The sequence below is a fragment of the Osmerus mordax genome, chromosome 18 (assembly GCF_038355195.1).
Source record: "Osmerus mordax isolate fOsmMor3 chromosome 18, fOsmMor3.pri, whole genome shotgun sequence".
NCBI classification, from domain to species: domain Eukaryota; kingdom Metazoa; phylum Chordata; class Actinopteri; order Osmeriformes; family Osmeridae; genus Osmerus; species Osmerus mordax.
Genome location: NC_090067.1, coordinates 11,863,139 through 11,878,714, shown reverse-complemented (window position 1 = coordinate 11,878,714; position 15,576 = coordinate 11,863,139). Strand labels below are relative to the sequence as shown.

Below are 15,576 nucleotides of genomic sequence, written 5' to 3'. Positions count from 1 at the left end.
CCTCGGCCCGCTCCCTCCCTGACCCTCGCCCCTTTGCTTTCCCTCTCTTTTCCCGCCTCTGCCCTCAATTCTTCTCATCTCTATTTTCTCTCCTTCTAGGGCTCCTCCACAGTCGGAAGGGTTCGGTTTCAGGCTCTGCTACCTCAAACAGTGAAGAACCCCTTTCCTGTTCCATATCCACCATCGTTTTCTATCTTAGGTAATGTCCTGCTTCGTGCCTTGTCTCAGCCACGCTGCTTGGCCAAGGGAAGCGTGTGAGGAGAGAGAGAAAGCGAGAGAAGCATACAGAGAGAGAGAGAGAGAGAGAGAGAGATAGGGAGAAGAGAGAGAGATTGAGGAAGGGGAATAAGATATATGGGGTCTCTAAGTCTGTGTCATGCTGAGATGGAGGGAACATTCTGGATGGCCTGGTAGGTGGGGAAAATGCCTGTGAGCAATGTCTCTCTCCGTCTATCTCTCTCTCTACTTCTCTTTCTCTCTCACTCTCTCCCCTCGTTCTCTCCCCCCCCTCTCTCTCTCTTTACCCCTGGCCTCCAGGCTTCCCAGGAGGAAGAGAGAGGGCTGTCTGTCAACATGTCAGTCACATACATGATCAAAGTCTCAAACAAGTGTGGCACATACACGCACGCACACACACGCACGCACACACACACACACACACACACACACACACACACACACACACACACACACACACACACACACACACACACACCCTTCCCTCAACTCCCCACTCTTCTTACTGGAGCCCTCAGAGGCCTGAGGGAAGAAAATAGTAAAGAGTGAGTGGTGTGTGTGTGTCATCTGCGAAGTGTAAACAGCTTGCATCAGCAGGCCCCGACAGCGTTAAATGGATAATTTATTTCTAATTATTCTGTTGAATGGGGAACCAGCGGGAGTGAGACTGTGAGGAACATAGGACCTCTTTTGTGGTCGCGCGCCAGGGCCAATGTTTCCCTGAGAAACACATTCACAGAGAGGCAATTTACCAAACCCTTCATTAGGAGTTTCCACTCGACAGCAGCTGATGTTGTGACTGCAAATGTGTCATACATCACGCGTTAGATACACACGTAACTTTGAAAACAGTCGTATGTATTTACACATACACACACGCCCAAACACACACACTTGAAGGGCCACACGGTTTCCCTCAGGGGAATCCATGGAAGATTATGTACACAAACAGTGGGCTAACCATGAGGTATACTGGGGACTTTCAAAGAGACCACAAACCCACCGCAACCTGAGTAATACGTCGCCAGTGGACACCGGAAAGGGTGTTACGAGCTAAATGCCACTCAGGCTGAGAGAGGGATTACCTCATTCCGAAAGAGGCGATTCTCTAAAGTAAAAACCACACGCTCAATTTCCTCCCTCTCCCAACCTCCCCCCCCTCCCCCTTGCACACACACACACACACCCATCACATAAATGGCCACTGTGTGCGTCCCCTACATTGCGACACACACACATTCTCTCTCTTTCTCTCTCTCTCTCCCTGTGTTTATTTGCAGAAAACTATACACACACAAACACACACAAACACACTGTCAGAAGATTGGAAGAACAGGTGTTTTTGTCTGTTTGCAAGGGCATGTTCTCATTAGTCTGTATGGTGTAAGCAGGCGCGCCATGTTTATTGAATTTTCAGTCAAAGCTGAGTGGTTGTGGGTACTGAAGTCGTCAGGACTATGAATCCATTCTGTGGTGAACCTTCAGCACATGCTATGTGTAGTCTCATGTCTGTGCAAACTTTCATGGCATTTATAACCCTTTCTTATTCTGATGCAAGTTAGCTTCTGCTTTGCCAGCTTTGGCCTTGTGTTTGTCGTCGAATTTATGCTCACCAAATGTCCATTGGATTGTGGCTGTGGTGGAGTTGTGCTAGTACTGGACGCTGCAGCATGTGACTGGTCCAGGTGTGGTTGGCATTCGCCAGCTATGGGAGTCAGGTGGCTGAGCGGTGAGGGAGTCGGACTAGTAATCCGAAGGTTGCCAGTTCGATTCCCGGTCATGCCAACTGACGTTGTGTCCTTGGGCAAGGCACTTCACCCTACTTGCCTCAGGAGAATGTCCCTGTACTTACTGTAAGTCGCTCTGGATAAGAGCGTCTGCTAAATGACTAAATGTAAATGTAAATGTCTATGCGGTTGCGGTTCAGATTTGAACACATGATTCTTCAGAATGTGTGTAATAAGAATACAGTGTGAGACTTTATGGTTACGTTTCTGACAGTACAATACTATATCTCTCTTTAATTTGTATATGAATGTTTATTTAGTAGAGGATTTCATCCCAAGGAACAGACAGAAGTGGATTTGAACCTAGCTGACACGCTCTTGAGCTCTTGATCTGCAGTCAAATGCTCCAACCCGTAAGCTAAACTTATCCACCACATTCCAACTCACTGAATACCCTACTTCATCATCCAAGGATAGATCAGGTACATTTCAAATACATTTTTAGACTAAATTTAGACCCTAATGGTTGTTTCACCGTGCTCAGAGAACAGGAAATGCCCCGGTAGGCCTGCTACTCGCTCACGAAAAGGAGACAGAGAAGAAAAGCACCTTTCGTAAACCTCAACCCACTTTTAATTTCAGTAGCGGCTAGCCTGACGGAGTGCTTCGGAAGTTTCTGCTTGGCGGAGGGACGACCAGTGGTGTCTGTGTCTCGTCATCAGCTTAGCTTCGCCACTGGAGGCGTCAACCACAATGTGGAGGGGTTCTGTCTTTCTGCCTGGTTTGACGATTCTGTACGATTTTTTTTTTTTTTCAATTTCAGTGTAGGGTTTTGTGAGCAGGTTCTGTGTTTGACATCAGCGTGACATTTTGTTCGATGTTCAACGGTTGTTTTGAGGTATCTTTTGAGATCATTTAAGAATTCCAGAAGGTTTGCGGTATCTTTTGTGTCAGGGCAGAAGTCTTCGTAACTTATTTCCACAACATGTTTTTGTTCTGTTTGGAATTTCGGTAAATCTGAACCTAAACCATGTTGGGATACAGGATCCCGTCAGCTGAGACAGCCTTTGGGTCATTGTCTGTGTCTATAAACCATGTATGTGATCATGTAAAATAGCCAAATTTTGTTGGATAGGATTCATACGTATTTGAGTAATTGTGTGTAAGCGGGGAGCAGTGAGTGGTCAGACACGATTGCGTGAGACTCGTGTCTACTGAGCTTAAACATTTGATAAACGGATTGTGTGGAGACAGCAGACCTATGTGCGTTTGAGTCTTGACTGTGTGTGTGTGTGTGTGTGTGTGTGTGTCAGCTCTCTGATCCCTCAGAGTGTTCAGACGCCGGTTGGATGCTGGGCAATCTGTTGCACCCGTCTAAATTACCCCCAACTCAAAACCACACACCCCCGTCAGTCAGCCAGCCAACCAGCAAACACTGGGCTGTCTTCTCTCCAGCTCTCTGTTTTTCTCCCTCTCTCTCTCCCTCTCTCTCTTTTTCTGTCTCTTATGATCTTGTTTTTCCTGGACTGGTCATAGGCTCCATATAGTGTGTTGTGAGAAGAAAGGAGTATTTTTCGATCGCACGCGCACACACACACTCACACACACACACACACACACACACTTGAGCATACAAACACACAGCAATCATACGATGCAGAAGTGACTGATTGCAAAAAGCTTGCTTATGGCTCTGAGATGCACACCCATACACGGTTGTAAAATAAGAGTTTAATCGCCAAACCATGTGCTCACATGAACAGAACAAACACAGAGAAAGAGAGAGAGAGAGAGAGACAGAGAGAGAGAGAGACACAGAGAGAGAGAGAGAGAGAGAGAGAGGCTACAGAGCACGTCCAGACGTTCACACATGGTTTCTGAGTGAACACCTTTTAACACCAGGATCTGATTGGACCCCAACACATGGGGCCCAAATGTCCTGACTCTTGAGCCAGGATCCACAAGGAACCAACTAGAACCCTAACGAACAACTGTGCCCACACAACCTCCAAACGTTTGTGACAGAAACAATCACGCCATTTTATTCAGACGTAAACACAAACCCCGTCACCATGAGGCCCAAGCCAGCCATTGATAAAGATTAAAACAGTTTGGCAGCCAGTTACTTAATGAGAAATGCTTGACATTGAATCTGGAAGGTTTTGGGGTCTCATTGCCTTGGCTAAACTGAGAGGTAGACCTTGCCATCCAGAAAAAATATCAATAAAAAAAAGTGCTACACCAACAATGGTTCCAAGTCTGCGCTTCCATGCGCCAAACCACCATAAAGTCGCGATGCGAGTGCCAACGTGAGGTCATCGCTTCTTCAGGTCAGTCCACAGAGAACAGTAAAGAATGGAGAGATGATGAAAAAGGAGTGAGATCCAGTGACGAGGAGGAGCCTGATGAGTAAATAAAAGGATGGCGTGAAAGAATTAAATTGAATAGAATGACGCTGTCCTTGAGTTTCAAACGCACTACCAGCAGAGGGCGCCAACCGTGGCACGTCATATGGGGGGGGGAGGGGGGGGGGAGGGGAGGGGGGTGCGCTCGCCCCGGTTTGCGCCCCGGGGGTAGGGGGAAACCTTGCCTAGGGCACCAGATGTGCTCAGACCGGCACTGTGCGGGGCAGATTATGGATGGAGGGACAGGCAAGAGAGAGATACGGAGAACAGCTGCTGGAGTTCACAGTTCGGTTGTCACATACTATACATGGAACAGTAACAAAGTGTTACCAAGAACAATGCGTTTGAATGGATAGGGGATCTGGATGGAAGGTTCTCTGTTTTTAGGCCCCATGTGAATGGCAAACTCACACACAGCCACACACGCAAATACACTCATGTACACATACACACCACGTTTTAAACGGTTTCCCTCTTGCACCTGACCAGGGTTGTTCAAATATTTGGTGTTGGTAATATGAGGAAGAAGTGATCATTGCTTCCTGTGGTAAATTAAAGTCAACAGGTCCAGCTGTCACCTACTCTGGCAGGTCAAACACAGCCCCAGCCAAGCACACACCTGCCCAGCCCAGCTCTGGCACGGACACCTGGGTGGGTCCAGGTCCAATAACACACACACACACTCTCACACACACACACACACACACACTCACTCACACTTCATCATCTTCTTACCTAAAAAAGCTGGAGTTTAACTATCCAAACTCCTCTCAGCAGAGACATATATTACCAGGTTGTCAGAAATACATTCCCCAGATTTCACAGACGAACCTCCCTTACCCAGGATGGACCTCCCTCATTCAACATGTCCTGATGCCTTAAACCTCTCTTCCTGCCTCCCCCCTCTCCCCCTTGTGTAGTTACCCAGCAACGCCTTGCATTCACACGTTGTCCTACAGTAACCCTGACGAACCTGTCTTCCTGTCTCCCCCCTCTCCCCCCCCACAGCGTGTCGAGGCTGGAGCCAGGGAGGCTGACCACCATGCTGCTCGCTCCCGTCTGCGTGCTGCTGCTCCTGGGGGACCGGGCCCTGGGCGGAGGCTACCCCCCCATGCCCCAGATGAAGTACATGCAGCCCATGATGAAGGGGCCAGGAGGGCCGCCCTTCCGGGAGGGCAAGGGACAGTACCTCGGTGAGTGACGACAGTGACCTGGTGTCACGGGTGTGTCAGGTGGGGGGTCAGGTGACGACCGCATCAGACAACCAAGAACAGACTGGTTGTGGTCCCATCGCCAGGGTTGGGGCTAGGTGTCTGCCTCGATCCTTAGAGGAACAGAGAAAGAACCCTCCTAACATTAGCTTCAAACCACCTTTCATTTGGAACATGGGGAGTCAGGTGGCTGAGCGGTTAGGGAGTCGGGCTAGTAATCTGAAGGTTACCGGTTCGATTCCCGGCTGTGCCAAAATGACGTTGTGTCCTTGGGCAAGGCACTTCACCCTACTTGCCTCGGGGGAATGTCCCTGTACTTACTGTAAGTCGCTCTGGATAAGAGCGTCTGCTAAATGACTAAATGTCTAAATGTGTGTCCGTGTGAATATCTGTGTGCGTGCGTCCGCTGCATGCCACTCCCCCCAGGCTTCAATGCACAACCTCGGTCATACTGTGACATATGTACTGGATGTGTAAGGGAGAGGGAGAGAGGGAGGGAGAAAGAGAGGGAGGGAGAGAGGGAGGGAGGGAGAAAGAGAGGGAGAAAGAGAGAGGGATATATTTTTTGTTTAACTTAGATTCAACCCTACATAGCAGTTCCCACCTTCTGTAATCCATGGTAGATCTGAATGCCTATGAAAGAATCAGATGAGCCTTGAGCTTAGTAGCGTTTACATGCTGGGGGTCCAGTTCTGGCCACGTCAGCAGGAAAAGGGGGTCAAGGAGAAAACAGGAGGAGGTGAGAAAGAGCTGTAAGGAAAGAAGGATGAGGGTTTGAGGGCAGGGAGACAAGCTGCGGGATGATGAGAGGTAGGGGAGACTGTTGTGTGTGTTTTTGAAATGGATGAACTGAAATGGAGACAAACGAGTAATCACTTCCCCGTCCCCAGAAAAGCCGACCATCCGTCCTTCCAGAAGGAAAGTTGTGTCGCACACATTACATCCTTTATCATACACAGACTGGGATACAAGCTCAGCCATTTGATTACAATGTTTCGCATGTGTAAGATGTCAATTCTGAACATAAGCAAACCAACGATTCCTCTTCCATAACGTTTTAAAAATTGTAGGTTCAGAAGAAGTTCTTTCACTACATCCAGCCAACACACTGTGCTCGGGCTGGTCGGACGTGAGACTTTGCACACAACACTCACAGCTACACTGAGCGGTTTATAAACTGTGACCCGCATCATCCTACACACACCAACTCATCATTTCTCAAGTCAACAGATGCTGTGGAATGACCTACCGCCCCCCCCCCCCCCCCCCCCTGACTACCCCCACCGTGGCTCATGATCACACGACAGACAAATGGAGTTGTGCAGCAATGCCTGTGGTTTCATTGTCCTTCTTGGCCGGTAGACGGGCTGGCTGGCTGGAGAGAGTGGCTGGGTCCTGGACTCCTGCTCTGGTTGTTCTGAGGGGCCTGGCCAGGAGTCCCGAGCAGACCTTGGCAGGGCTTCCCTGGGCTGTGATGGAGGGCTGCTGGCCCACCTGGATGCTGTTACCAGAGGCTTTGACGTCGGAGACGGCCGGCCGGGTTCTGTGTTTGTGTGTGAGAAAGAGAGAGGAGAGAGGATGAGACAGGGAGGAGGGAGGACGTCTTGTGCAGGCACGTGTTGTGTGTGAGCGTGAGCGTGTGTGTGTGTGTGTGTGTGTGTGTGTGTGTGTGTGTGTGAGAGAGAAGAGAGAGAGAGAGAGAGAGAGAGAGAGAGAGAGAGAGAGAGAGAGAGAGAGAGAGAGAGAGAGAGAGAGAGAGAGAGAGAGAGAGAGAGAGAGAGAGAGAGAGATTATGTGTTTACTCTTGAGAGCGTAATTAGGTTTTTGTTTTGGTTTCACATAAAGTGCAGCTAAACAAAGTCACAATCAGTGATTTCTCTGCTATGGTCCCTTAACCAAAGTTGCCTCCGGCTGTACTAGTCTAACAAAAAGATTTCTGTCGTTTGAACGTGAACCCCTACTTCAAACCAATTTCCCCCCATGACAAGGTCATATATAATAAGTTACTGTGAAATTATGTTTGACAAAATCACATTCCTGCAGTAAAATTCGAAAAGAGCTTGGAATAGCCCACATGCAGTAGCTGTGTACAGGCCCTTTTCAACCTTGTAGCTAAGAAATAGGAGAGTTCTAAAAGTAGTCAAGCAATGGGTCTCTACTACCACCTAGTGGCCATAAAGCAACACCGCACTTATTTGTGGAAAACAAAATAAGTGCCAAAGGGAAGAACCATAAGAGCATGCAGTTAAACAAGTTACAATTGAACAACATGAAACTCCCCACAAGAGTGCAAGAGTGTACCTGTAGAAAAAACAATCAACAGTAAAAATATTTCACAGCGAGTACAAGAATTTGAAACCGTTACCACTAACCAACAAGAGCAACAAGTCTCTCAATACGAGTCATTGTGATCCTGGAGGAAACTAACATCCGGTCCAGCCAAGCATTCCTAAGTGCTGTTGTACTCCCAGAACAAGTGCATCTTGAGCCTTTGCTTGAAGGTGGGGAGACAGTCAGTGTCCATGATGGAGGTGGGGAGTTGATTCCACCATTGGGGGGCCAGACAGGAGAAGAGCTTGTGTTGGGACCGGGCGCTCTTGAGCGGTGGGACCACCAGACGGTTGTCAGAAGAAGACCGTAGGTGGCAGGGGGGGGATGTAAATACCAAGTGCGGTCAATTACTGTGCCCTGTTCTAAGCTATAGATCGCCACACTCAGGCCATGGGCCACAGGCCCTAACCCAGTAACTAGATTCTGTCCAGGTCTGTATACTGGGCTCTGTAATCCACCTCTATGCCTTAGTGTCTAACCTATTGTAGTGCTCCATTGCATCTTTACTGTGTTGAAAGAGGAGAGGTACAGCAGGCGGTGTTTTCAGCTTGTCTCATGTCTTGTCCTGATGAATGGTTGATTGATAGATCGCTGAGTCCTCAGTGGGAGGAGATGAGGAGACAGAGAAAGGGAGTGTGTGAAACAGATGGCTGATGAGTTGTTTCATTACACATGTCGGAGTCACAGGTCGTCCAGTTATAGTTGATCGCCACAGGGATCCGAGGACAGTCGTGACTAGAACTGCAGAATGACAAATACAGTATATATTTTGCAATGTGTTTTACAGTATGTATATTGATTGCTGAAATGTCCACAGATTTCTGTGGACTCGCATACTGTGATGCATAGTGGATACTTTGGACTGAACCATCACTACTCATTCAAGGTCCACTGCAAGTAGGGAGTCAGGTGGCTGAGCAGTTTGAGAATCGGGCTAGTAATCAGAAGGTCGCCGGTTCGATTCCCGGCAGTGCCTAATGACATTGTGTCCTTGGGCAAGGCACTTCATTCTACTTGCCTCGGGGGGAATGTCCCTGTACTTACTGTAAGTCGCTCAGGATAAGAGCGTCTGCTAAATGACTAAATGTAAGTTGCAAGCGTTATAAATGATAATATGTTAACTTTGCCATATCTACCAGGGCAATATTATATTCACCTCCACTTAGAGTTTTACAAAGTACAGCCTGACCTTTCAAGGAGAGTTTTCAGTGTTGCTTATACAGAGTTGTTCGCTGACTGTAGCACTGCCTGTACTTCCTCAAGGCCTTGGAGTCTAAGAAACACATTTTTATCTTGAAAAATCGAGCTCACGGCTGAAACGTTATTTCCCTAGGCCCTACGGTACATGGCATTTTATCACATGAAAGGCTGACGTACACACCGGTGACAATGTGTTTTACGTAAAGGATAGGAATGTTTATCAGCAATATTTCTAAGGAAGGAATCTTTCGAATTAAACCACAAAACGTGTCTTTAACAGGAGAAAATGATCTTGTCCAACTACTGTAAAAGGCTAGGCTGTGGAACAAGAGAGACAATGAGAGATATCCAACACTGTGAACAGGTTGCTAGGGTTGATAAAGTAGGGCTAACACATGCATCTGAAGGGGTTTAATTGCATCATGCATTCCACAGAGGTCAATGGTTGTTACAAACATTCATCTGGTGTCCTTTTCATCTTCTTCCATTGTCTGGCAGTGTGCTGCTGATGTCTAGGAAGGATTTAGCTATGCATACTGGGGTGGGATGAAAGGAAGACAATTTATGACTGCAGGTTCAGTTCTGACGTACACAACCCCCAGCTCTTCATCAATGGAATTGTTTTATTTTTATATTACACAAATCCAGAATGGAATGAAAATGAGGACTGGTAAAATGTTGAGTGTGGTGTGAATGAACAGGTAATGAGAGCATCTAATTTCCTCCTACAGATATGCCACCCATGATGGAGGTAAAGGGGGAACCTGGGCCCCAAGGAAAGCCTGGACCGCGGGGCCCACCGGGGCCAGCGGGACTTCCAGGGAAGCCAGGACTGGGAAAACCAGGCCTGAACGGTCAGCCTGGCCCTCAGGGACCTCCCGGCTTTCCCGGCATTGGGAAGCCTGGACTTCCAGGTCTTCCTGGGAAGGTAGGGCTGAAGGGGATGCCTGGGAACAATGGTGAGGTGGGTCTCAGGGGTGAGCCGGGTCCCAGGGGCCTTCCAGGACAGCCAGGTCTCCCTGGTCCTGCTGGCCTGTCACTGAGTGGCAAACCTGGGCTTCCTGGTGGAAGAGGCGTCCCTGGGTCCCGTGGAGAACCAGGGCTTAAAGGTGGACCTGGGTCCCCTGGAGATCGTGGGTTGAAGGGTGAAAATGGCAACGGGAAGACAGGCTTGCCAGGACCCAAGGGGCCAATCGGGCTCAGGGGCCTTCCTGGGCCTCCTGGTAACCCAGGCTTGGGTAAACCTGGACTTAACGGGATGCCTGGGCCTTCTGGTCCAAAAGGAGACCAGGGACTTTCAGGGGAACCAGGAGAGGCAGGGGAGATTGGTGTCCCAGGACTTCAGGGCCAGCCTGGGCCAGTTGGATTGGGAAAACCAGGTCTGGATGGTTTGCCTGGAGGACCAGGTCCACTTGGGCCAAAGGGTGAGCTGGGACCAAGGGGCGCTCCAGGGTTTCCTGGAACACCTGGCTATGGCAAGCCTGGTCTGGGGGGGCAGAAAGGAGACAAGGGCCCCGCGGGGTTACCAGGCCTTCCCGGGGACAAGGGGGAGCCAGGGATGGAGGGCCAGCCAGGTGACCTAGGCCCAGATGGACAGCCAGGACCCCCAGGAATACAAGGCCCTATGGGGCTTCCAGGAAAACATGGTATGCCCGGTATGAAAGGAGAGTTTGGCCCCCAGGGGCCTCCAGGCCTACCAGGGCTCAGAGGGGACCAGGGCCCCAGTGGGTTGTCTGGAAAACCGGGTATACCTGGAGATAAAGGCCTGCCTGGCCCTAATGGGGCTTTAGGCAAACCAGGACCCAAAGGCGAGGCGGGGCATTTAGGCCTGCCAGGGAACCCTGGTCTGACGGGAGCTCCTGGGTCTAAAGGGGAGACTGGCTTTGTTGGGTCTCCAGGGGCCAGAGGCCAGTCAGGGATCCCAGGTCTTCAGGGGCCTTCAGGGCCCATGGGACCCCAGGGTATCCCAGGCCTGAAAGGTGAACCCGGGATGACAGGCATCCCAGGTATAGGAAAGTTTGGAGAGAAGGGATTGCCTGGCCCTCAGGGTCCCCCAGGAAAGCCTGGCAATGCTGGACTTAACGGAAACCCAGGCCCACCTGGCCCTCCTGGGCCCCCGGGAGCTCCCGGAAATGGCCAGACCAGCGTGGCTGGGCTGACGGATTCAGAGCTGGGTGGGGATAAAGTGCCAGATGGAATGAATAAACCCCAGTTTGGTCAGGGCGGTCTCTCTGCCACTCTAGCACCTGCCTTCACCGCTATCCTCTCCACGCCCTTTCCCCCCTCTGGCATGCCCATCAAGTTCGACAGGACCCTGTACAATGGGCAGAACGCTTACAACCCCACCACCGGCATTTTCACCAGCCCTCTATCCGGCGTCTATTACTTTGCCTATCACGTGCACGTAAAGGGAACCAGCCTGTGGGTGGCGCTGTACAAGAACAATGTGCCCGCCACCTACACCTACGACGAGTATAAGAAGGGCTACATGGACCAGGCGTCCGGTAGCGCCGTGCTCGAGCTGAAAGAGAGCGACCAGGTCTGGGTCCAGATGCCCTCGGATCAGGCCAACGGCCTCTACTCCACCGAGTACATCCACTCGTCCTTCTCAGGGTTCCTACTCTGCCCCACATAACGCCACGGTGTCATCCAGCCGACTTCCATGGCGCCCCCTTAGAGCTCCTAACCCCCCCCCCCCCCCCCTAAAAAAAAAACACCTTGCGACAGTAACAGAGTAACACTAGTGTCAACACCCTCATCCTCACAACAATGACAACAGGAAAGACTTTGTGAACGAAAGACAGGAAGAGTTAGAAGGCAGGAGAAGGGTACTTCATGCTGTGTTCTGTGTTTTAGCTCTTTCTTTCAAATGTCTGGTTTGGTTTGTGTTTTGATGTTGTTTTTTTTAGCTTATATTATTATTATTATTATTATTGTTATAATTGTATTATTATTATTTTGTCCTTGTTAACGATATTGTTGTTGTTGTTTATCGGATTCAGACTATTAAGTGCCTTACTTTGCAATGTGTAAGTAACAGTTATTAGACCTACCCGTGTGACTGCACATCCTGCCTGTCTACTCTGACACCAACAGGATGACATCGTTGGACCCTGGGATAGATTCATTCCCCCTGGCTGCAGTCACTTCCTGCACAAAAACATTTATTTCCAAGTGTGCCTTCCAAAATCTATTATTTTCAAAGTCTTCAAATAGAAACATGTAAACAACCCAAACACCAGATATCCAGTGTAAGTCAGCAAAAAACAAAGCATTTACACGATTTCACTCTGAAACCACAGTATCAAAACAACATATTGTACAGTTGTGATGACCTATTTGTCTATTGTTCAAGTTATATTTTGATGTTTTTAACAGTTGATGTAAAGTCATCTGTAGGGTGCTAATCTTGCTGTTACTGGAAGGCTACCATTTCTGTTCATGGATATAACTTGATTTTCACCTAATGTAAGGTTCAAAATATATGAAGACAATTTAACATCATTTTCTTATGATGTTATTATAGAAAAGTTGACTTTCCTCTTACCCCCATGAGAGAATATTAAAATGAAAATACAATGAAATCCATTATATTGTATATATATAAACAGACAAATGAAAGGACTGTGAATGTCAATGTATAATATAAATGACTACATTGAAGTACAGATACAAAAAGTGATGGTTAATGGACAAAAAGCATAGACCAAATGTGTGTGGATTGACGTTTAGATTTTTCTTTTATCGATCCAATCAATATTCCAATTTCCAGCATGAACAGCAGCTTCCACCATGTAGCTTCTGTCACACATGCATACCGATGACATCACCGCTTTATGTGTTAGTCAGTGCTGATAGAGACAGAACAATCAAAATACTCTGGCTTTCATATTAAATGTTTTAGTACACACCCTGTGTGATAGCATGCTTAAACATGTCTGCTCTTGGTCCAAACTGCAGGCGTCAGTCAGGAATGTAATATTGGCAAATCACCTGAGACAATCTAACCTTCCAAACTTTATTGTTAAATAATAGGCATAATTGGTGTGAAATTAAAAAGTGAAACATCAACAAACATCCGCAGAATATTTTCTGTTATCGCTACGCAATTTCACTGTATGGTTTGTGGGCAACAGCAATCTGTAGAGATCACACGGTTACTACTTCACTCAACTGAACAAACAAAAATAATGCAAGAGTGAAAAAGGTCTAAATGGCTGACCCATTATTTGATGGAACACCTCTGGTTTCAGAGACAGGATGTATAGACCAGGTCCTCTGAATAACATTAAACAGTCAAGTTAGTTCTTGGATGATGAACAAAGTCTGTACCTATGAATAGTAACTAACACAGACCGGTGGTTGTGAAACACACATTGCATAACATTTCACATGCATTTGTCAGATTTCCAGGATTTGTTGGGACAAAGGTGAGGGTTTGTTTGTTCTTCCATCGCTGTGGGCTAAAGGCAGTGACCTCGGACACATCCAAGATGTGTGGGAATGTACATGTGTGTCAGTGTTCTGTACAGCATGACACGTCTGCCAGATCTTTTTGTCTCTGTCCCTTTTGTTTGTGTGTCTGATTGTGTGTAGAAGAGTGACTACCGCCTCCACCATGTACCCACACATCAGCTCAGCACTTGGGTGATAATGATCCTTGAGAATAGGGAGTACCGGTACAGATGAGGAGACTAGAGAAGGTTCTACAACAGTCATGACCTGAATATGGCATTGCTTTTTTTCCAGAGAGGTTGGTTTGGGTGTATAATTATATTCTGTCCTTAGCTTTACAATTAGAGTAGAAACTGTGTTTTTCTTAAGTGAGGAAGCGATGAAAGATGTTTTTCTAAAGTGAGGAAGCGATGAAAGATGAGACGGTTGACTAGAGAGACATTATATAGAAAAACTGTTTTCAAAGTGAGATAAGTAATACGTATGGGAAAAAAAGTTCTGAACCAACATGTACACAAGAAGGTTAATCACTGACACTGGGCAGGTTAGGTCTGACGTGTGTCAAATTATTTCAATATTTTTCGTGCAATAACTTGGTGATGAAGTTGGTAGATAATAAAACACAAGGTAAACCATCTGGAATCCATAGACAAGCTTACTATCAAACACCGTAAACTTAAGGTAGCATAAAATGATAAATAGGTGGATTATTCTAGTGGTGGAAGAGGTCTTGAATTATGCGTGATGGGATGTGAAAACGTTTTTTTTAAGCACTGTTGGGACCCAGACAGCAGCACCCTCCAATTACACTACCCATTAGAACTATCTTGTTCTTGAATTTTTCGATGGACTTTTGTAAACCTAATCAACATCAATGTGTAGCATAACATCAAACGTTCAATTCATAGAATACGTCATAGCTTAATTTGAAACAGTAACCAAGTTTTTCCACAATAAAACATGATAACCATCCTTCAAGGATAAGTGGCAAACATGATATGCCTCTGCAATAATTTACATTTACAGTTCCAGATAGGCTAACAGTATCAAGTCAAACAGTATTTTTATGTTCTCTCACTGGTCTCACCCTGGCTTTCTCTCTCTTAAAATGAATATACCTAAAGCAAAGTTTGCGTATCGATATTGTTGTGTGAGGCTACTAGACATTTTAAGGCTTGTTCCTGTTGTGTACTGTTGCCCTTTTATTGTCAGTTACACGTGACTCTTAGACTCCATTCTCAGTCTCCATCATATCTCCGACAATGTCACTTGGTTGCCATGTTTGCCATTTGTGCTAATCATTTGTAACAAGTGTCATGAAGATTCAACGTACTGTCCTGATCACAAAACTGCTTTGACTTGTTTTCTATTCATTGATGAAAAAAGAACAAAAGAAAGAATGAAAAAAAAAACTTTAAGCCTTTCTTCGTTTTTAAGGGATATTTGTTTGTTATAGTTGAGAAAATACAAACGGCCATTCCCATTTGCACATGAAAGTTAGGAAGATGTATTTATACATTTATGATAATTTTACAGGAATGCCAAAACCGACCACCGAAGCCTAGAACGTACACATGGTATTCAACAGCATTGATGAGTTAAGAGCATTTAGAACATGTAGTTAGCATTCTAGCATTGTTTGTGAAGGATTGTTTGTGGACTTCATGTTCTTTTGTGTAATGTACAATGTATCAACCTATAGGATTTTTTTGTTGCCTTGTAGATGGCTATTGCGTGCACTCTATGCAATAGAATTTGGGTATAAAATGCACTCTTTTGATTGAAAATGTTTTGTCTGCTTCTACAGTACTTGATTGTATTGATACCACATCAATAAAGACTTTCTTGTACATCTCTGTGTCTGTTTTATTTGTCCAGTTCATACATTCATTTGTTAATGTTTTGATCAAATACATTTAAAAAAAGCCCCATTGGCTTAGTCATAAATGTAGGTTGTAGTTTGGTAGATATTGAACATGCAATACAAACATGAACATATGAATATAATAA

General features: G+C 46.8%; 1 protein-coding gene across 1 annotated transcript; it reads left to right on the top strand.

The window, feature by feature from the left end:
• Nucleotides 1-5,411: 5,411 nt before the first annotated feature.
• On the top strand, nucleotides 5,412-15,416 carry col8a2 (collagen, type VIII, alpha 2). The gene is made up of 2 exons (XM_067256173.1): nucleotides 5,412-5,562; nucleotides 9,843-15,416. Exons 1-2 carry the CDS (start codon nucleotides 5,412-5,414, stop codon nucleotides 11,744-11,746), a joined length of 2,055 nt encoding a protein of 684 aa, XP_067112274.1. The 3' UTR covers nucleotides 11,747-15,416.
• Nucleotides 15,417-15,576: the final 160 nt, after the last annotated feature.

Coding starts and splice junctions, on each gene's coding strand:
- col8a2 (XM_067256173.1), top strand. CDS start 5,412: ATGCTGCTCGCTCCCGTCTGCGTGCTGCTGCTCCTGGGGGACCGGGCC. Junction 5,563..9,842: donor GGGCAAGGGACAGTACCTCG/GTGAGTGACGAC, acceptor TTCCTCCTACAG/ATATGCCACCCATGATGGAG.